The sequence below is a fragment of the Pristis pectinata genome, chromosome 3 (assembly GCF_009764475.1).
Source record: "Pristis pectinata isolate sPriPec2 chromosome 3, sPriPec2.1.pri, whole genome shotgun sequence".
Lineage (NCBI taxonomy): Eukaryota > Metazoa > Chordata > Chondrichthyes > Rhinopristiformes > Pristidae > Pristis > Pristis pectinata.
In genome coordinates this window covers 123,090,506-123,113,203 of record NC_067407.1, presented here as the reverse complement: position 1 = coordinate 123,113,203, position 22,698 = coordinate 123,090,506, and the positions used below count along the sequence as shown (strand labels likewise).

The following is a 22,698-nucleotide window of genomic DNA, read 5'->3' as shown; positions in this document are numbered from 1 at the left end:
TTATGCATGGGTATCAAATCCTTTTCAACAGTTACATCAATATAATCTGGTGACTAAATTTGATAAATATCTCAAGATCAACAGTTTTATTATCTCATAAGGTTCCTCATGGTAGGCTTCTTCAGAAGGTCAGCGGCCAAGGGATCCAGGGAAGCTTGGCTGTGTGGATTAGGAATTGGCTTGCCTGTAGAAAGCAGAAGGTTGTGGTGGAAGGAGTGCCCTCAGATTGGAGGGCAGTGACTAGTGGTGTCCCGCGGGGATCAGTTCTGGGACCTCTACTTTTTGTGATATTTATAGATGACTTAGATGAGGGGGTGGAAGGCTGGGTTAGTAAGTTTGCGGACAACACTAAGATCGGCGGTGTTGTGGATAGTGTGGAGGGCTGTCGGAGCTTACAGAGGAATATTGATAGGATGCAGAGCTGGGCTGACAAGTGGCAGATGGAGTTCAATCCAGAGAAGTGTGAGGTGGTACACTTTGGAAGGACAAACTCCAGGGCAGAGTACAGGGTAAATGACAAGGTACTTGGCAGTGTGGAGGAGCAGAGGGATCTGGGGGTTTATATTCACAGTTCACTGAAAGTTGCCTCGCAGGTGGATAGAGCAGTTAAGAAGGCCTATGGGATGTTAGCTTTCATAAATCGTGGGATTGAGTTTAAGAGCTGCAAAGTGATGATGCAGCTTTACAAAACTCTAGTTGGACCACACTTAGAGTACTGTGTTCAGTTCTGGTCGCCGCATTATAGGAAGGATGTGGAGGCGTTGGAGAGGGTGCAGAAGAGATTTACCAGGATGCTGCCTGGATTAGAGCGTATGGAATATGAGGAAAGGCTTAAAGGTGTTAGGGCTTTATTCACTGGAAAGGAGGAGGATGAGAGGAGACATGATAGAGGTATATAAAATATTGAGAGGAATAGGTAGACAGCCAGCGCCTCCTTCCCAGGGCACCAATGCTCAAGACGAGAGGGCATGGCTTTAAGGTTATTGGTGGGAGGTTCAGGGGAGATGTCAGGGGGAGGTTTTTCACCCAGAGAGTGGTTGGTGCATGGAATGCTCTGCCTGGGGTGGTGGTGGAGGCAGAGACATTGGACAGGTTCAAGAGTTTGTTGGATAGGCATATGGAGGAATGTGAGATAGAGGGATATGCAGGAGGAAAGGGTTAGATAGCGTGAGGATGGTTTGATGGATGGCACAACATGGTGGGCCGAAGGGCCTGTTTTGTGTTGTATGGTTCTATGGTTTTTACAGATTTGGCACAAAGCAGAAGGGTTCTAGATTCCAATCTACTTGGTTATTAAATTATCAAAGCTAGCAACTGGCCCTGCTGCCTTTTGTGATAAGCTGGAGAAAAGTTAATCTTGATTGCTGATTACAACAGTGATCCATGCTTGATAGTGCATGTCTGGGCCGCAAGGGTGAAATTAGCCTTTGTAGTGACATCACCACAGCTGAAGGGCCCAAGAAAGCTCATCACCTGAGTTCAATGATGAAAACTGCTCAAATAAAATGATACAAGGCTACTAGAGCTTAAGCAACTAAACCCCAGCATGAAACATATAACACTGGGATATTGCTGCTTTCAAACTAACTGGCATTTATAGAATTTTGCAATGCTAAATGTGACCATTCAACCCATTATACTTGTGCAACCTCTGGGAAAAACTATCCAATTAGAATCGCTCGTCTGCTCTTCTCTCTAACCTTGCACATTTTCCCATTTCAATTCTTGAAAGTTATTATTGATTCTTACACCAGTCCTTCAGACAGTGAATTTCAGAGTATTTCTTGAGGATCCTGCAGTTGAGGGTAGCTAATGGATAGTGATGTATTTATGAGAGGAGTATTTCTGAACACACTTACCATCTCCCATTCCCTTTCTGACAGATATTCGAACTGCTAAAGATGTAAGGGGAAGAAGTATCAATCTTGCCTTGTCTCACAGAGGTCGGCAGGCTCTGAAAGCTGTTGGAATGGAAGACCGGGTATGGTGAAGCTGTAGATTTTCTCATGAAGTTGATGGAATGAAATAGTCTGAACATATTTTCTTCTTTATTTTAAATAGAAGATTAATTGCCTTGTTTATAAATACAATTTGTTGAACCAGAATTAATTTAATGCATTTTCATAGCATTGAAGCAAACAGTTTCAAGCTGATGAATTCTGTGTTAGGAATTTAAAATGGGTGCTAATAGAGTTTGTCATGACTCCAATGATACTGCAGGAACAGGTTGGTCCGAGACATGGACATGTCAGTGGATATTTGAATTGTAAATAGCAGAAGCATTTATTGCAAACTTTCAAGCATCATTGGATACAGGAGTGTTGCTGGAGGAGTTGAGGATTACCAATGATATACCATTATTCAAGAAGGGGATAACTGAGGGTAACTCAGCCAAACCATGGGACTGGGCAGCTTTAGAAATTGTTATGAGCAACAAAATAAACTTTCACCTCTAAAGGCATGTGGCATCAGGAATTTGTAAAAGGCAAAATTGTGTTTGTTTGTGGATAACCAGAAAAACTGATTATATTTGGAGTTTTGGGAACTACTGAACAAAGTCCTGATGAAGGGTTTTAGCCCAAAACATCGACTGTTTATTTCCCTTCATAGATGCTGCCTGATCTGCGGAGTTCCTCCAGCATTTTGTGTGTGGTGCTACATACAAGTCTTTTAGAGTAAGAGTAAAGTGATGTGGAAGAGAGATAGATGGGGGTTGAGTAGGGAGATCAGACCCACACTCTATTGTTCAGACTTTGGTACATGACAGTGGAGATTCCCAAGAGCCAGTTTGGGGTCAGTTTACTCTTGTTTCAGTTTTAACAAATGATCTAAAAGAGATTTGGAGAGAAGCAGTAAAACATTTGCATATAATGCAAAGCTTGGTAAAGCAATGGATTGTGATGAAGATAGTTGCAGATTTCAGGATATTGAAACAGTGAGAACATGGCAGATGGAATTCAATGAAAGGGAGTGTGAATTAGTACAGTTAGGAGAGCTAATATAGATATACAATGCCCTCTTAATTCCACTGCACATTGAATGGTGCCCTACACGTGATAAACAGTTGATGATGTGCCACTGCTTTTTTGTTGTTGGCCTGCTTCTATAAAGTTAAATAGCAACTGACAAAATTTCACTGTGAAAGTCCTACCTTGATTTGATTCACAGTGAATGGCAGGGCCCTGGGAAATGTTGTAGAACAGAGGGACCTTGGAGTACAAGTACATTATTCCCTGACAGTGGAGTCATATGTAAACAGGGTGGTGAAGAAGGCTTTTGGCACGCTGGCCTTCATCAGTCATGGCACTGGGTATAAAAGTTGGGAGATCATGGTGTGGTTGTACGGGACATTGGTGAGGCCACATTTGGAGTATTGTGTTCAGCTTTGGTTGTCCTGTTATAGGAAAGATGTCATTAAACTGGAAAGAGTGCAAAAAAAAGATTTATAAGGATGCTTCCAGGACTTGAGGGACCGAGTTATAGGGAGAGGTTGGACAGGTTTGGACTTTATTCCTTGGAGCACAAGAGACTGAGAGGTAATCTTATAGAGGTGTATAAAATCGTGAGGGACATAGATAGGGTGAATGCACTCAGTCTTCTTCCCATGGTTGGGGAATCAAGAACTAGAGGTAAATGGGTTTAAGGTGAGAGGGGGAAGATCTAATAGGAACTTGAGAGGCAACATTTACACAGAGGGTGGAATGTATGTGGAATGAGCTTCCAGAGGCAGGTACAATAACAACTCTTAAAAAAACAGTTGGACAAGTACATGGATTGGAAAGGTTTGGAAATTTATGGGCCAAACACTGGCAAATGGGACTAATTTGGATAGGGCATCTTGGTCGCCGTAGACCAGTTGGACCAAAGGGCCTATTTCCATGCTGTATAACTCTATGAACTGAAATTCAAATACTTGGATGCAGTGAATAGATCGGTGTTTACCATCTTCAGATGTAATGTGTGCTGCCTGGGGCCAAAGTTGGGGAGAGAGGGCTGACAATTGCAGGTACTCCTGGGATAGTGTGATCCAATTTGCCCTCAGTGTTCCAAAGTGAGTGTTATATAGAGACTGATGTCATCCGATGCACATCTGCTGTAAAAATTGCATCCTCCTTGGCCAGGGTTGTGGATGACTTGCTTCATCTCCAGTTTTATGGATTCTGAGATGGCTGCTAAGGCTAATGTAGGGTTCATAGACACTTCCACAGCAGGGGCAGGGGATGTGGACCTGAAGTGTTTGGGAGGTTCAGTGCTCCTTCTGTTTTTTGCTTGGCCTTTATGTGCTCCTGCTGCAGAGACTTGAGGTGTTCAACTCCTTCCTGAACCCTCCTTATTCTGAATGGGCCAGGGATTCCCACAAGTTGGTGAGGAAGTTTTTTTTTCTTCCCCCCTCCCCCCAGGGATGTTCTGAAATCCTTGGGAATGTCCATTCACCGGGTAATCTCTTGCTGTGACAACTCCGTGTAGGCTGCCTGTTTTGGGGGATTCAGTGTCGGCATGTGAGCGATGTGGCTTGCCCATCGGAACTGGCTGAGTGTAATTCAATCCTTGCTGCTGGGGTTGTTCACCTGGGAGAGGACACTGATGTAGGTTCACTGATCCTGCCAAAAGATTTGGAGGATTTTGTGGTGTCTGCATTGGTGGTACCTGTCTAATGCTTTGAGGTGCCTGCTGTCGGAAGAGAACAGTAGGGAAGGGATCTCTCATGGTCCATCACCTTGGTGTTGAGTTTGATCTGGATGTTTAAACACTATTTGCCCAAGATGGCCAGAGAGTGTGCTGACACACTGGAAGCAGTGCCGTTCATTTGTTACCTTGCTCTCCAACCCAAATTGTTCAGACATGCGTAAAAACATTTCAGACAACTTAAGTAATGAAGCATGATTTCAAATTTTAAAAACCTTTTAGTGCTAAAAATCAATTAAAGGCATCTAGATTAAACTTTTTTTTAAAAATCACACTTGCTTACACTTTTCAATCAAAGTTCGCAACCCCAGCCAAATGAATGGGGTTGTGCTGTATCCAGACCTGGCATTATGCTGCGGGGCCAGATGCAAAGTGCATTCAGCACCCCTCACCAATTTCCCAACACTCACCACCAACCCCACTGCCACAAAACAGCTCAGTACGTTTGCACTTGGTCCCTTAAGTCTGTCCAGAGATGCAGCAGAATGTCAGATCAGTCAGCATCTGACCTGCAGCTGATTCCTGACTTGTGCGTTGTACGGTGGGAATTAACTGACCTGTGTGCTTCAGTTAGCCGGCTGAAGGGCAGCACGATCCAGCCATTATAAAAAACATTCTTGATGTAAGTGTTGGTTGGGTCATGTATCCATTGGTGACCACAACATTTTTGAAGAGTCATGGAACTAGTTAAGGTAGTATAGCGGTTAGCGTAACACTATTACAGTGCCAGCAACCCAGGTTCAATTCCCACCACTGTCTGTAAGGAGTTTGTATGTTCTCCCCGCCTCTGCGTGGGTTTCCTCTGGGTGCTCCGGATTCCTCCCACATTCCAAAGACGTATGGGTTAGGAAGTTGTGGGCATGCTATGTTGGCGCCGGAAGCATGGCGACACTTGTGGGCTGCCCTCAGGACAGTCTGCGCAAAAATGCATTTCACTGTGTTTCGATGTACATGTGACTAATAAAGATATCTTGTCTTAAATTGCTATACTGAATGACATTTGAGCCCACAATCAGGGTTAAAACACTATGATGCTGGAGGAACTGAGAAGACCAGGCAGCATCTGTGCTTTTCTGTACGGATGCTGCCTGGCCTGCAGCGTTCCTCCAGCATCATCGTGTTTTTCATCTAGATTCCAGCATCTGCAGTCCTTTGTTTCTCCACAATCAGTGTTGTTGTGTTGAATGTTGGTGTTACTTGTGAAAGCTGTCATCCTGAATCATTGTCTTTGTTTCTCTCACCACAGATGCTGCTGATTATGTCTGGCATTTTTTGTATTATTAAGTGTAATAACATCTTTTCAATTTTTTTTACTGTCTTGCAAACCTCTCATTTCTTAACTTCTTCAAATGCAATTCCTCTAAGGTCGTTTCCAAGGGCATTCCCATGAACGCCAGGATGATCCATTCTCTTTCGGGCAAGAAGTCCTCACTTCCTTATGGAAAAACAGGCCAGGTGAATTTTGTGTCTTGAAAGGTATCACTCCGCTGTGACACCACCAATATTACAGGGAAGTTCTTGAATGCTTTTGTGTTTTTTTTAAATAGCTGCAGCTGAGAAAAGACATCAACTGCCTAAGACCCAGTGCAATTATTTGCAACAAATATGAAGGAGATTCATTAAAGGGGAAAATATGAAGGGGAAAAATTAATTTTAGAGCAGGAAACATGAGGTGAAATCAGAGCCCCTGGTGAGGAGTAAATGGTAGAAGGGCTAGAGGGACAATTCCAGACCACTTTCAGTTGCTGGGTTCTTGCGTTGGTGCCACCTTCAAAGGGAGATGCTTTCTGAGCACCAACAATTCATGGAGTGTGTGCTAGCAACCCTAATTCTGAGTTTATCTGAGCTGATCACTGACCATGTCTACAGTGAAAGTTGCAATTGTTTATCAGGCATCAAAAGCAGCAGCATAACTGAATGATCCAAAAATAGAACAGAGAATGCAAAAGAGTCGAGAATTTTCTTCACATTTCCGTCATCTGCAGCAGTTTGATTTTTTGTAATGATGTTGAAATGTTGGGCTCTGTCATTGATTGTGCTCTCAATGTATTAGGAAACTACATAGTCAGATAGGGCCCTGATGCAGGATATCATGATCATGCCAAGGCCCGACAATCCAACCCTAGACAGATGGCAGGTCATATTCAGAGTGCCAGGCAGCAGAGATGCAGGAGGGAGATGATATGGATTGTGAATTATTTCTCAGTGATTCATTATCCACATGCTCCCACCCAAATGACCCATGAAAGGCTGGAGAATGAGCTCCTGAACTATGGCCACATGGGAACTTCTCAAACACCCAGCTCCTTCACCCACATCTCTACTTGCAGCACAGAATTTAAAATGAGTAACAGACCCTCGTTATTTGTATAACGAAAGGGAAGTAGTGAGTAGGAAACTCTGATGTAAAAACTTACAATTGTACACACTTAAAAATTGGAGTTTTATGTTATGGATGGAGTTTATTTGTTGATTGACCCCTCACTGGTTCAAACTGCATTTGCAAACATGGTAGAGAAATGTTTAGTAGAGGTCTACCAGAGTATAAAATTACAACCTAACCAAACCCAACCACAGTCATGGTATTTATAATATTTTCCCAACCCAACCTGACTCTGTGTTAATATCACAATCTAAAGTGTGCTAGCAACACTGAGTTGAATAAAGTACTCATTTGGGCCTTGGTAGCATTGGCCATCCTAATCCAAACCAGAACATTTCATCAGAATATGCACCTGATCCCTAAAGGACAGATATAATTGTGTCCCATGATTTTGGGTCAGGTAGGCAGGCTCTACTATGGAGGTAGAGGAGCAAATTATTGAGAACAGGATGGGGTATTGCTTCTAACAAATGTAAAATCAACTGGCTTGGGTCATTCTCTCTTCTCCCCTCTCCCATAGGCAGAAGATACAGGAGCCTGAGGGCACATACCACCAGGCTTAAGGACAGCTTCTATCCCACTGTGATAAGACTATTGAATGGTTTCCTTATACAATAAGATGGACACTTGACCTCACAATCTACCTTGTTATGACCTTGCACCTTATTGTCTACCTGCAATGCACTTTCCTGTAGCTGTGACACTTTACTCTGTATTCTGTTGTTGTTTTTACCTTGTCCTACCTCAATGCACTGTGTAATGAATTGATCTGTGCGAACGGTATGCAAGACAAGATTTTTTTCCGCTGTACCTTGGTACAAGTGACAAAACTAAACCAATACCAATACTGAGTACCAGTGATCTCCACGTTACGGCCATTTGGGTAACGGAAATTCGCCCTTGCAGAGCTCCCAAGTCACTACCCAGCAATTTGATAAGCGTAATAAAAATATTCTCTGTGGAATTTTTTTGGGGGGAAAAAGATAAATAAATCAACACAATTAACTTTTTTTAATGAACTTGTGTTTCTTGACAAGTGCGCAGATGATGTGACTTCAAGTTGCAGAAAATAGTGATACAGCCATACCCCCCAACCTGTATGAAATTCTTCTTCCCCTGTTCTGCCTTCTGGTAATTTGTGTCAAATTGCAAAACCAATGTTTTAATATGTATGCATTTTTGGACTAGGCAGTTGTTCTCGGTAGTAACCTTGCTAAACACACGAGTGAATCTCTGTAGCAACCATGTTTGTACTGTTGCTGTATCTGGGAATTATATATAAATTTGCCTCTTTGCTTTTCAGTATATCCTGTCAGTGGACAGAGCAAAGTTAAACCAAATATTGTTATCTGGTGAGTTAGCTTCCAAACTTCTTCCAAATTTGCTTTGTTCCATTTTGGCATCCTGCTGAAGTGTGTTTAATATGTTTGATTTTTTTCAGCTGCTAGCCAGTACCCAAATGTTAAGTTAAACTTTGAAGAGAAGTTGCAACACTACAGTGTGGAGAAGGGGTTGCTGACCTTTATCAGGTAACCTTCTTTTGCAGTTCACCTGCATTTGGGGAAAACCCAAATTCAAGTTCTGTTTACACTGCAGCATGAGATAAGATAGGTATGTGGATTGCAGAACCATTGAGCACAGAACTGTAAGAAGTGTTGACAAGGGAAGTGAGGAATTAAATGACATAAGCAATGAAAGCTGTTCTAGGTTCCAAGCTTCGGTTTGGTTTGATCTGACCAATTGCTTTTTGGCCTTGGGAGTTCCAACAAAGCTGTTGCTGCTGAGGATGCGTGTGGGGTGTGCACATTTGCTATGTGTGCACAGAAGTGGGGTGTGTGTGTGTGTATACACGTGTCCATGTGCCCATATGTAAAATGTCAGTCCACATTTGCATCATTGATGCTACAGACTCTGCTTGGCAGCTTTGTGTCTTTAAATCAGAATAAGTTCCTGCAGCCAGCAAGTTGCAGTGTAAGCCATTTCTGACCGTTTCCCTTCACAAAATAATTTCTTCTACTCTCTTCTGCATGCTCTTCCCTGTTTGACTCGTTTCCTGCTCATTTTCCACCTAATTATAATCCTTATAATGATGGCACAGGTGGTGTTGCTGCCCTGAATTGCTATTGGAATATATGAGGCACTGAGTCATTTCAGAATGATGCAAGGCAGAAGATTGGGTATTAAGATTGACGTGAGTACATGTAGAGCTTAACTACAGTTGGAGTTTGGGGAAGTTTTTGGATTGCTTCTGATTACCTCCATATGTGGCCAGTAGGGCTCAGTCATACTGACCAACATTTCTTATGAAGTCTTGTGCCTTTATCCGGATGTTATTTATGACAGTGGCTGAAACTCCCCCTGTGATGGCACCCTGTGCCTCTATTAAATACAGTTGTAAAACACACCAGACAATGCCCTTGCATAACAGTTATACTTTAATCATGATAGATTCAAACAACTCAAAGACTCACTACATGGTTTCAAACAAGACTTATTGACTCCTTAGTTTCACAACTCCTTTATATACTTGCACAACTCTTTAGTTTACTTTCACAACTTCCAAAACCCACTACATGTATTGGGATATTACCCACTCTTGATGAACCTGGTTGGGGTTCGATCTTGGCAGGTTCCTCTCTGAGTCCCTGACTCGGGGTTGTCTTCAATGGTTGGTCTCCGGAGTCGCTGCTGCTGGTCATCTTAGAAGGCACCGTTTGTACATTCCTCACATACCTTCCAAACATTGCTTGGTTCTTTATTGCCTTTATGCATTCTTAAGTCTAATCCTTATCCATATGAGTATGTTTCCTTAACTTCATCAAATTGCTGCTAGTGCCATCTTACAATTATTTTAACTATTTGGTTCCTAAATTACCAGAGTGTATATTTGAACTTTTGTAATCTTCCAAATGTCCTTTCCACAGGATTTCAGGTCCCAGACACCACCATCTGTTTGTCCTGTCTTTCAGGTAGCTCACAGTGGGATGTTTACAATGGGATAGGCCACAGAGCTATAAAGCTCTCTCCACTATGTTCTCAGTTGAGATTGACCAGGCATTGAGTACATGACCTTCCTTCACTGTGCTCTGTGGTTTACAACATCTCTTCTGAGGCAGTAGAGTATGATAGGATACTTGACGTTGCTCTGGCTGCTACACACCTGCTAACACTGCCCCACTCCCCATGATCCCCAGATTCTGACTATAACTTCTGCTTTCTTGGATTGTCTTTGCCTGCAACTTCCCGGTGCCTCACATCTGCCTTGTTTTGCTTCAACTCCATTTATTTGCGTTATTTAAATTAGCAATCTGGCTTTCAACTGGTTGAGCAGTATATTAGTTGCATTTTCCAATGGTCATTCAGCTGTGTGCTTTTATATATCCACAGGGCCTACTGGCAAAAATATGACTTTATGGTTTGTGTTATTTTTAAAAGTAAGGATTTCAAATTCCTTTCACAGCCTGCCTGCAAGCTAAAATTTATTCCTTTTTTAGTAATTGTATGGTAGATGCCTTTTAAAATGATCCTTGCTGCTACAATTATCGTGTAATTTGATCATAGTTTGGAATGAATCGTGTAGAGTTAACAAGAGTTTAAACCATGTTGACAAGTGAAGTGCAGAATACAAGAGATCATGTAAGGATCAGCCACTCCTCTCCTTCGGTTGTAATTTACCTTCTCGTTCTTGACACAATGGCAGCTGGAGTATATATTTTTTAACAAGTTTTCCCATTGGAAGTTGAGAAACATTTAGAATTGAAGTTGCCCAGGCTTATTGTAATGTACAGAAAAATGATTGGTTTTGTGTTCACTCCAGACCCGATAGCTCCACCTTTGAAGTTTCACATGATCTTGTTGTTGGATGCGATGGAGCTTTTTCAACTGTAAGGAAACAATTCATGCGACAACCCAGATTTGATTACAGCCACGTTTACATTCCTCATGGTTACATGGAGCTTACAATGCCTCCTAAAAATGGTGGTGTAAGGATTAGTTTTAATAAATCCATTTTATTTTTTAAAATTTCTTTTGTACTTATTTTTCTCTGTCTGAAAAGGTCAATGTTAAAAATCAGAATGCTTTCTTCTAGTTTGCAATGGAACCCAATTTTCTTCACATATGGCCCAGAAACACCTTTATGATGATTGCCTTGCCTAACTTGGTGAGTATTACCCACTTCTTTAACAGCATGTCCTGGTACCTCTGCTGGATTATATCCCTTTTTGGCTGAGGCCCTGTTTGGATATTGGAAGATTGGAGCTGAAGTTGTGTTGGACTTCTGCCAGTCTCCCAGTGTGAGCTGAATAAACTGATAACTGTTTGCATGAGGGTATGGTAGCATAGTGACTAAATATTCAGAGGACTAAACTGGGGACGTGTTTGAAATCCACTATGACACTGGGTAGAATTGAAATTCAAGTAATTAAATAAAACTGACTTGGGGAAAAACAATCTAGTATCAACTGTGAACAAACCACTGGATTGTTGTAAATACCCATCTGGCTCACAAATGAGGAGATCTGCCATCCCTGCCCATTCTGCTTCATATGTGACTCCATACCCACAGCAATGTGATTGACCCTTAACTACTTTCCAAAATGGACCAATAAATTATTTTGCCCAATGGGTACTAAATGCTGAATCACTGAAAAGTTCCACATCCCAGAAATAAATAGAATAAAAAAAGAATTTCTTGTTATCAGTATTAAACTAGCTTTTTATTTTTGCTGTGTGGCATTGTGAAATTCTCTAAATGTACCAGATAACTCGGAAAGGCCTAGAGATAAGGTTGAAAAATATCCATTTACACTCTACAGTCAAGAGTTCTGCTTTTATCCCACTAAATTTACATTTGCTTTTAGGAGGATCTGCCAAAAATTCTGGGGGATTTGTCTCCTTATTCTGTCATTGCAGATTAACAAAGTAATCGTAATGGGTGTATTTTTCTTTTCCCTCAATAACCTCATAATTCTGTTGGATCATCTCTCAAATGGGCCAAGGGCTTAGAAGATGGAATCCGAAGAGCCTGTTCCACCCTAAATTCCCCCTGTTTTTATATCTGTACCTATTTGTATGTCTCATGACCTTGATTTTCTGTATTACTCCTAACACTTTAATGTCTTCTTTGTATCTGGGTGACTGGAATATATCCAAGGTATGGACTGAGCAGAGCCTGATACAATACCTTGCTCTCACTCTCATGTTGCGGATGGTCTGCACCAGAAGTGCACTTCACAGTATTGGTGAAGGCAAAGATAGAAGGGTCTGTTCTTCTAACCGCAACAGGCATTAGGCCTTACATTTTGTAAACAAGGGACATAATTGCAATCCGAGATGTTCTCTGCAAATTGAGTCTTTCACAAATGTAGCTGATACACATACTGACATCAGTCTAGTTCATAGTGTGCCTGTTCTCTATTAATATGTGTGCAAATCCTTCTCCTGCATCACTTGAAAGGGTATTCTTTTGGACTAAAAGCAAGAATTGAAGTTCTAATTTTGCTTTAATTCCAGCAATGGTTTTCTTGTCTATAAAATGAATACAGAAATTACTGAATCACCTTTGGAGACAGAAAGTCATAATTTCATAAATCAGAAAATTGTAAACTAATAATGGTAAAACAGCACCCTCTTTGAATTATCAGTAGTTATTGGAAATGGTGACGACATACAACTGATCCTACAGTAGCCTACAAGATGTTTTGATTGGACCATCTACATGACAAGATTTTTAAGCTTGGACAGAGAGAGATCGGGTACTTCACCATCAAAGAAAAGGGAATTGGATGGAAAGTTGGTTGGTTCTACACTCCCTTGCAACTAGCTTGAGAGGTCTGGAAACACGTATTCATTTCAGAAGGGCCCTTTTTTTTGTTTTACTCCAAAGTGCAGCAAGTTTTTAAACTACCATATTATTTTCTTTGTTGCCTGGACAGAACAAGTCATTCACGTGCACTCTCTTCATGCCTTTTGAAGAATTTGAGAAGCTCACGACAGGAGATGAAGTGCTTCAGTTTTTCAAGAAATACTTTCCAGATTCCATACCTCTGATAGGAATGTAAGGACCTTTTTTTAATCAAGATAATTGCTCATCAGATTTCCTACCTACCAAGTTGTTGTGGAACCACAGAATGGTTACAACACAGAAGAACACAGCAATTTGGTCTGTTAAGATTCTACCATCCCTATGTAAGAACAATCAAACTTGTCCAACTCCCCTGCAAATTCTTTCAGTTCAGATACTTATCCAGCTTCCTTTGAATGCTACAATTGAATCTGCCTCCACTATTACTCCTCGCAGTGCAAAGATGTGGGGAATTTGGAAGAGTACAGAAGAGGTTTACCAGGATGCTACATGGATTAGACTATATTAGCTATAAGGAGAGGTTGGACAAATTTGGATTGTTTTCTCTGGATCTTCGGAGGCTGAGGGAAGACCTGATAAAAGTTTATATTTAAAAAAAAGTATGAAAGGTATGGATAACGTAGACAGTCAGGATCTTTTTCCCAGGGTAGAAATACTAGAGGACATGCATTTAAGGTGAGAGGGGGAAAGTTTGAAGAAGATGTACAGGGCAAGCTTTTTTTTTACAGAGAGGTAAGTGCCTGGAACGGGCTGCCAGGGATAGTGGCGGAAGCCAATACAATAGTGGCATTTAAGAGGCTTTTGGATAGACACCATTAATATGGAGAGATATGGATCATGTGGCAGGCAGAAGAGATTTAGTTTAATTTGGCATAGTGCAAATTCAGTGCAGACATCGTGGGCTAAAGAGCCTGTTCCCATGCTGTACTGTTCTATTTTCTATTCTAGATCCTAACCATTTGCTGCATAAAAACTCTCTTCCTCCAGTCACTGTTGGTTCATTTGCCAACCACCTTTAGTTTATGCCCCTTAGTTCTTGGCCCATAAATGGGAGCAGCTTAACTGCTTCCTTGTGTTTTCAAATACCTTTTATCAGATCTCTCCACAACCTGTTCCTAGAAACACAATTCCAGCTACTTCATTCTGTCCACACAACTGAAGTCCCTCATTCCTGGAATCATTTTGGTAAATCTCTTCTGCACCCTCTCAAAGCCTTCACGTCTTTCCTCTGGCTTCTTACCTTCTCTCGATCTAACTGCTGATGAGATATTCACTGCATTGATTTTCATACTCCCCTCACTCACTCTAAACTACTGCCCTCTGAATTTGCAGCACTCATTATTCGTGAACCACGGCTTCCCCTCTGCCATAATGGATGAGCCCTTGATTGTATCTCATCTATTTCCCACATTTCTGATCTCACCCCTTCTCCTCCTGGATAGAGCAAGAACAGATTTCCCCTGGTCCTTGCCTTCCATCCCATCAACCTCCACGTTCAATAGATTATCCTTCATAATTTCTGCCAGCTCCAGCCAGATTCCACCACTGGACACCTTATTACACTCCCCTTTCCTTTCGGCACTCTGAAGGGAATACTCTCTTTGCGATCCCCTGGTCCACTTTTCTGTTAAGGCCTACGACTCCCCATCATATGGCATTTCCCCATTGCAACCACAGAAGATGCAACACTTGTCCTTTAACTTCTTCCCTTTCAGACCACTTTTCTGTGGTTCATCAGATTATCCCTAAACCATTTTGTTTTTGAAGAAGTGTGAAACACCTGCCATTTCCTGCAGTGGAGTACTCTACATGATTTTTCTCTAAACCTTTAATTATGATCGATGTTTCCTAGATGCTCCCCCATTGGTACTTGCTACATTTGGCCTGGCTCATTTCCAGAGCCAAGTCCAGTAAGGTTGCCCTCCTCCTTGGGCTAAAAACATTTTAATCAAGAAGGTTTTCCTAAACACACTCCTGAATGGTGCCAAGATTGTAGTGCAATCTGAAGTAATTCAAAAAGAAATGCTGAAGGAACAATAATGGAATAACCAAGAGGGGTAACCCAAGAGTCTGAGAATGTGGCAGCGCCACCAATAGGGGACGCAGAAGAAGCATTGGTTCAAAATTTGACAATCTATTCTATTTGCTTGTTTTGTATATGGCACAAGTTTTTTTTTCCATCAATTTATTTTCCACCCATTTGCAACCTTTAAATACTCTTGCACATCCACTGGGCAAAAAGTTAAAATTTGTTTTACTAAAATATCAGAGGTCCTGCTATGATAAAACTAGTGAAATGTAGTTGTCAAATGAATAAATCCTGAATCACTGAAGTAAAGAGAACACATGGATTCATAATTCAATTTAATTCCTTTCTGGGGAGGGAACTGGCTGAGGGATGAAATGGGTGGATGGGAAGGTGAATTTAAACAAAGCAGGAGAATGCAAGGATCTTTAGTCACTTGTTTGACTTTTATGTTCACTATTGTAAAAGGTTGTGGATGACTGAAGCGTGACTTTGTTTTCCAGTGAAGCACTGAAGCGGGATTATTTCCGTTTGCCAGCCCAAGCAATGATCTCTGTGAAGTGTTCCTCCTTTCACATCGGGGCCAAGTGTGTGCTAATGGGAGATGCAGCTCATGCAGTAGTTCCCTTTTATGGGCAAGGCATGAATGCTGTAAGTGCTGAGGACCTAATGTTTTCTGATCTTCCATTATACTTACTGCAACTGGTTTAAATGCTGAATATTCATTTGTTCCTCAAATCCTTTGTTACTTCTGTTTAAGATTTTGATGGTTTGAAAAGTTTTGTAAACTTAAGCATTTTGCCAAACTTTTCACTAAGTGCAGCATCAGGTATGACCAACTAAGTTATAAAGGAAAACATTGGTTGGGCTACAGATAGAGCTTTACACCAAATTTTGGTTGTCACATTTTAGGAAGCATATGGAGGCCCGAGAGAGGATGCAGAAATGATTTACGAGCCTTGAATGGTCCTACCTGGATGACTCCCACTGTGATAAATCAAATGATCTTCACTATTTTGTACCTTCCACTAACTGTCTGAACATGTTTCATTACTTCAGTCGGGATAATTCTGTCCTAAGGTCATAATGAAATTCTATTCTAGTCAATAGTACTGAGATTTATGCTAATCCAATATGCCTTTCAGTCCCCATAATTAGTTCAACTTCCCCTTTTATGATGTATGTTTTAATTTTGGCTTTAGTGCTTTTATTTCCACAAGAAGTTAATAATTGTTTCCCTGCAAAACCTTATCTTTAACTGTTGAATTCCACTTAAACATCATCACTCACACTAAGTAGTTTTACAAAATCATCAGAGATGCTTCAGTGAAAATCTGTCCTGGGGGAATTATTGCAACTGAGAAGATTCCTCGCTATGCAAGGGTTTAGAAATAGCAAGGGTAAGCTTTTAGTGACAGTGGAATGGCTCTGACAAGACACAGATTTGCTTTTTTACGTAATTTCTTAGAAAAACTCTTATCTCTGATTCTGAAACCATTGCAAATAAATCCCCATATCATTGGATTATTATATCAGTTCCATTTTTCTGTCTATGGCTGGCACCATGTGAGGTACAGCGCGGCATGGTGGTTTAAATTATGACTCATTGTTCCCTGCAAGGAAAATGTTTTATCTTTCATGCCAAGCTACGGAAATAATAATCACAAGAGCAGTTCAAAGACAAAATCCAGGCATGAAAAATTAGATTGATTTTGATCACTTTGTGTAGGAAAAGTCCATGAGAATAATTTAATGAATTTCTAATGTTCTGCACAGAACTTGCAATGAGCAAAGATGTTTTGTTTTACGAGGCATCTTCAGTTATTAGTTTGAACTGGAAAGTAAATTGACCCATATAGTTATCAGTGTAGGCATCTTTACCCCTTCCGTTTGATGTAGGAAATCACCTAAAATGGTGTATTGAAGAACATGGAACGTTCTCGCCCACAAAGGTGAGCATATGAAGAGGGAAATCTGCTTCTCTAATGGAAGTATCAATAACTTTTAAGTCTTTTTTTTTCCTCTCTCCAGGGTTTTGAAGATTGCATTGTCTTTGATGAATTATTGGACCAGTTCAACAATGACCTGTGTGAGTCTATAAATCCTGTGGAGATTGTAATGTTGCGATGTCATTATTACCTTTCTCCTGTAACACCATTAGTACAAACATTCTAGAAACTGCTAGCTTCTCACTTGCATTAATTTTATATGAGGTACCCTGGAATTTCACTCAGCACTTCCACCCGAGGGCATTGCAGAAGTTTTAGGCTGCTAAAATCAGCAGCTGGAAAAACTTGAAGCATGTTTCCAAAACTAAATTCCTAAAGTGTCCATCCGCAACCTGCGAGTCTGGAAATATAAAAATTTGGATGTACACACCTGTACTTTAATTTAGATGGGTAAATGACCTGTTTGAATTCAATCATAATGCATTCAACCCTCTCATTTTGTTAATTCAGCAACCTGCTCACTTATACAGAAAATGTGTCATCAATAAACAGACTTTTTACATTTTATTCAAATGACAAATTGATGTTTTGAGGAGCTTTTTGAAATTTGTGCATTTCTACATTACAGCTAAATGTCTTCCTGAATTTTCAAGGCTGCGTGTACCTGATGACCATGCTATAAGCGATCTGGCTATGTACAACTACGTAGAGGTAGGTAGCAAATAGTTTCAAGGATTCTATTTACAATAAATACTTACTGGTTTGGATGACAAGATTCCTAGTGGGGAGTCTGGATTGTCTTGCTTCCCGAGCTTTCCACTTTCTAATTGTTGACCTAGACTGATTCCCATCAGATCAGAGATAAATCAGCAACTACAGTCCTCTGTGCAATAAGCCCCTGATTTTACTCATTATTGCTGGGGATGGTTAGTCGATCGAGGCAAAGTTTGTTCAAGAGCAACTTAATTCTAGTTCAGGCTTGAGGATTCGTTAGCTCCTCCTGTGGAGACTGGGGGGAATGTAGCTTCTGAATACTGGCTTCATTTGTCAGAAAGCATGAAAAGATGAGGGATTTTATTCAGTCTCTCATTTCTCACCAGCTGTCAGCTACAAAAATCTGTGATAAGGTCTAGAAACACAAGCCAACTGACTATTTTAGCATGAGGCTCTCTATGGATGGGGCCACCTAGTATTTTATAAATCGACCTACCAACATTGTGGGCAATGCAGTGGCACAGCTGGTAGAGCTGCTGCCTTACACTCCAGTGACTGGGGTTCATTCCTGACCTCCGGTGCTGTGTGGAGTTTGCTCATTCTCCCTGTGACCTTGATCAAGGTTTTCTCCCACGTCCCAAAGATTAGTGGGTTGGTAGGTTAATTGGCCACTGTAAGTTGCCCCTTGCAGAGCGTGGTGGTAGAATTGATGAGAATGTGGGGAGAAAAGGTTATAGGGCAAATGAACGGCGGAATTGGATTGCTCTGTGAGCTTGCTTTGACTTGAATGGCCTCCTATGTTGTATGGAAATATGACATTACTTACCAGAGTCCTGTGAGCTGAGGACACCATCTGGACAAACTTTGCAGATCACCAGTTGTGAAAGAGCTAGAAATCAGCCAGTTCCCATCCTGGACATCGTCAAGGACTTGCAGAGGAGATTGTGGAACGAGGAGGAACATTCATTCTGCACCTTCACCAATTCCTCCTCTTCCCTCGTCCTCTTGGACTTGACAATGAAATTCAAAAGATCTACAAGACACTTTCTAACTGGCACTCTGCTAGTTAAACTCAACTAACACCCAATACATTTAGGTGGAAAATGTTCTTTTGACTACTTCACTCATTCGTTCTTCAGTTTTTGATTAAGGTTGAAAAATGATTTGAAATGCATTTTTTGTCATCTTACTTTCAGATGCGTAAGCATGTGAACTCAAAATGGTTTGTTTTCCGTAAATATGTGGATAATTTCCTCCACTTCTGTATGCCAAACACCATTGTGCCATTGTACACCATGGTGAGATAAGTTTTACTTCTCAGACTCTGTATATTATACAAGATACAATTCATAATGAATGGAGCAACCACCCCAGTTTAAATTCTTTCCATTGCTCTTGCTTTTGTTTTAGGTGACTTTTACTAGAATACGTTACCACAAGGTGATAAAACGGCACAAATGGCAGTCCAAGGTATCGGGCTTTAACTCTTTTTAAATTGACTTGCATTCTGAAAATCGAGGGATAATACAATAATAAGCAGGAGTTCCATTTTTACAATTAAAATTATTCTGTAGAAATTCGGTATACATGGACAGGGATGTGTGGCCATTGTATTCCTGTAGCTGATTGTTGGTGATATTCCAAAAAAACAAAGTTTAATGAATGGAGCTACACTAAACGTTTTTGCCTCACTTGCCAATTTCACACCAGTTGAAGGCAAGTGAACAAATGTGGTTTGTTTTCCATTCTGGTGAAATCAATAAGAAAGTGGAGAAGTAGGAAATTGCCCAGGTATGTCCTGCCCACAGATCAGGACAAATCCAACCCAGCCAATTACTGCCCCACTAGTCTATTCCTAATCATCAAAGTGATAGGGATAATCGATGGTGCTATCAAGTGGCACCTGCTTAGCAACAACCCGCTCACTTTGCGTTAGGCCAAAAGCACTTGGTTCCTGACCTCATTATAGCCTCAGTCCAAATGTGGACACAAAAAAGCTGAACTGTAGAGGTGAAGTGAGAGTAACTACCCTTGACATCAAGACAGCATTTGATCAAGTATGGCATCAAGGAGCCCTGGCTAAAGTGGATTCAATGGGAATCTGGGGGTGGGGGGGGGAGCCCTCAACTGTTTAGAATCTTTCTTGGCACAAAGGAGGATAGTTGTGGTGATTGAAGGTCAATCATCTCATACGTGAGACATCTCTGCAGGAGCTCCTCGGGGTAGTCTCCTAGGCCCAGCCATCTTCGGTTGTTTTATCAATGACCTTCCTTCAATCATATGGTCAGAAATAGGGATGTTTATTGATGATTGCACAATATTCAGCATAATTTGCAATTTCTTAGATAATAGTCCACATCCAAATGCAGCAAGATGTGAATGATATCCAGGCCTGAGCTGATATGTGGCAAGTAACATTTACACCACAAAAATGTCTGGCAATGATGTCCAACTAGAAAATCCAGCTATCACCCCCTGACATTCAATGGCATTACCATCACTGAATCCATCACTAGCAATATGCTGGGGATTACCATTGACCAGAAGCTGAACTGGAGTAGCCATGTACACAATGTGGCTATGAGAGCAGGTTGGAGACTAGGAATCCTGCGGCAAGTAACTCGCCTCCTAACTCCCCAAAGTCTGTCTGCCACCTATAAGGCTCGTGTTAGAAATGCGATGGAATACTCTCCACTTGCCTGGATAAGTGCAGCACTGCAACACTCTACACCATACAGGACATAGCAGCCTGCTTGATAGGCACCATATCTACAAACATTCACTCACTCCACCACCGATCCACAGTAACAGCAGTTTGTACCATCTACAGGATGCACTGCAGCAATTCACCAAGGCTCCTTAGGCAGCACCTTCCAAAACCCACAACCTCTACCAGTTAGCAGGACAAGGATAGCAAAAGCATGGGAGCACCACCAATTGGAAGTTGCTTCCAGGCCAGATATCATCCTGACTTTGAAATATCTCACTGTTCCTTCATCAGTGCTGGGTCAAAATCCTGCAACCTCCCTTCCTAGCAGCATTGTGAGTATACCCACACCTTAAGGACTGTAGCAGTTCAAGGTGGCAATTCACCACCACCTTCTCAAGGGCAGTTAGAGATGGGCTCATCCCATGAATCCCACATACTGAGTGACAAATTCTACACACACTTCATTGTCCACCAGGTTGATCTCATGACAAGGTCGAATCCTGGAACTATCAATGTTTATTCTCCATTGGAACTAAAAGGGATGTTGCTGGCAGTGTGATTCCTGCCAAAATGTTATCCCATTGTATAAGGCTATACTGATAACAAAGCCCCTTCTTTTCCTTGCAGGTAATCAATTCCATGTTGTTTGTTATGGGAGTATTGGCAACAATAACAGGAGCAGTGATGCTCTTCAACTACTTGCCCAAGTCGCTTCTCACCCTGGAGCTGTACAACTGGAATTTTGGCTTTAAGTAATCAAATGAGAAACAAAATGCTGGTTTGTAAAACAAAAAAAAGTGAAGTCATTACTTTCTGTGTACAGGCAAGTCCAAATTAAGGTCTGGTAGAAAATACACACTGCCCACAAATTTTTAGCACTGCCTGTAATAAGTACATTTTAATCATTACACCAACCTTGTTCTGCCTTTCTTACTGCTATCAAACTTTGTGTTTGGCAGGAGAAGTGGGTCTGGTTTTTGGGTAGCTCCAGCCCACTATTAACAGTGCAGCCAGCTTATCATCTTCTCCTTGTCCTGGTCCAAGAAACCATATTCCTTCACAAACTAGATAGGATCCTTAGATCTGAAAGGTGTGGCCCTCTGCTGTAGGTAGAATGCCACTGATCACCTAATTCAAGAAGGTGGCAGATGCTATGGCTGCCAAATTAAGTTAGGTTGTTACAAATTGGCTTACCCTTATCCTGTCTGAACTGTTCAAATAACGACCCCAGCAATCAAGCTTAAAACAAAAAGAAATGCTAGTTAAGATTTCAATTAAAGAACATTTTCTGACTGAGCAAAGCAAATATGACTGAAAAATAAAACCTACTGTTTAATCCTTGGAACACGTTTGGACACTTTTACTTGACAAAATGCTACCACCAAGCAACTGAAATCCCTCACTCCTGAACAACTAGAGATTAGATAGAACAAACTATGCCTCGAATATATGCATCAAACTCTCACACAAAACAAAACACTGGATAGAAATTGTATGGAATGGCAGTGGAGTGGATCACGAGTCTGAAACTGACAGATTTTCCTCATGTTGACTTAACAGTGCAAAGAAAGGAAGTAACAGTCACAATTATGCAAGACCGTGCTTGTATTTTTAATGACACAGAACAAGGTCATTTGTTCCATCAGGTTTATGCCAGCTCCCAGCAGAGCAATCCCATTAATCAAACTTTTTCCTTGTACCACTGCAACTTAATCTTTTCTACATGTGCCCATCAGTTTCATTTGATTCACTTTGCCATTAACCTATACTAATTTACAGTTGCCAATTAACCTATCATCAGGTCTATGGGATATGGTTGAACCCCAGAGCAAATCCATTCAGTCATGGTAAGAACATGTAAACTCCAGGTAGACCTCTCCAGAAATCAGGATCATACCTGAGTCTCTGAAGCTGTGAGGAAGCAGCACTAACTGCTGTGCCAGTATGCCACCCTGTGACTAAGCAAATCAGTCTTGCTACATCAGGTAAAATCTTGGACAATGTGGTGAGTTTTAAGGAGAGTCTCTTCAACAGTGGGAGGGGGAGGTGTATATTGAGCGTTCCAAATGGTGCATCTGTACAGCAGAAGGAATGACGAGGAGCAGGACCGGCAACATTCCTTGAAGGAACAAGTAGTGGAAAATTTAGTTGTGTGGTTCTTAGTGCCAGAGGACAGGAAAAGGTTAAGCTATGAATGGATGTAAAAGCAAGGTTGATAAGTTTTACATTGGCTGCAGATCCTACATTATCTCCAGTGCAGAGCAATAGATGGATGAGTGGGGTTTGGTGAGAACTGGATAGGATGGTAAAATTCTAGGTGAGCTTAAGTTTATAGCTGGAGTAAAATGAGTGGATTGGAACAGT

The 22,698-nt window shown here is 41.3% G+C and overlaps 1 protein-coding gene across 2 annotated transcripts in view; it reads left to right on the top strand.

The window, feature by feature from the left end:
* The window catches only part of LOC127568965 (kynurenine 3-monooxygenase), a 28,349-nt gene extending 6,670 nt beyond the window's left edge, over positions 1–21,679 (top strand). For both annotated transcript variants that reach the window (XM_052013237.1, XM_052013236.1), the window contains exons 3-15: positions 1,884–1,981; positions 6,052–6,141; positions 8,373–8,421; positions 8,511–8,598; positions 10,887–11,052; positions 11,160–11,231; positions 13,006–13,127; positions 15,465–15,612; positions 16,993–17,050; positions 17,539–17,621; positions 18,821–18,922; positions 19,035–19,094; positions 20,962–21,679. In XM_052013237.1, the coding sequence (XP_051869197.1) occupies positions 1,884–1,981; positions 6,052–6,141; positions 8,373–8,421; positions 8,511–8,598; positions 10,887–11,052; positions 11,160–11,231; positions 13,006–13,127; positions 15,465–15,612; positions 16,993–17,050; positions 17,539–17,621; positions 18,821–18,922; positions 19,035–19,094; positions 20,962–21,090 (1,265 nt within the window). In that variant the 3' untranslated portion in view covers positions 21,091–21,679. The remainder of the gene's footprint in view (positions 1–1,883; positions 1,982–6,051; positions 6,142–8,372; positions 8,422–8,510; positions 8,599–10,886; positions 11,053–11,159; positions 11,232–13,005; positions 13,128–15,464; positions 15,613–16,992; positions 17,051–17,538; positions 17,622–18,820; positions 18,923–19,034; positions 19,095–20,961) is intronic.
* The last annotated feature ends 1,019 nt before the right edge of the window (positions 21,680–22,698 follow it).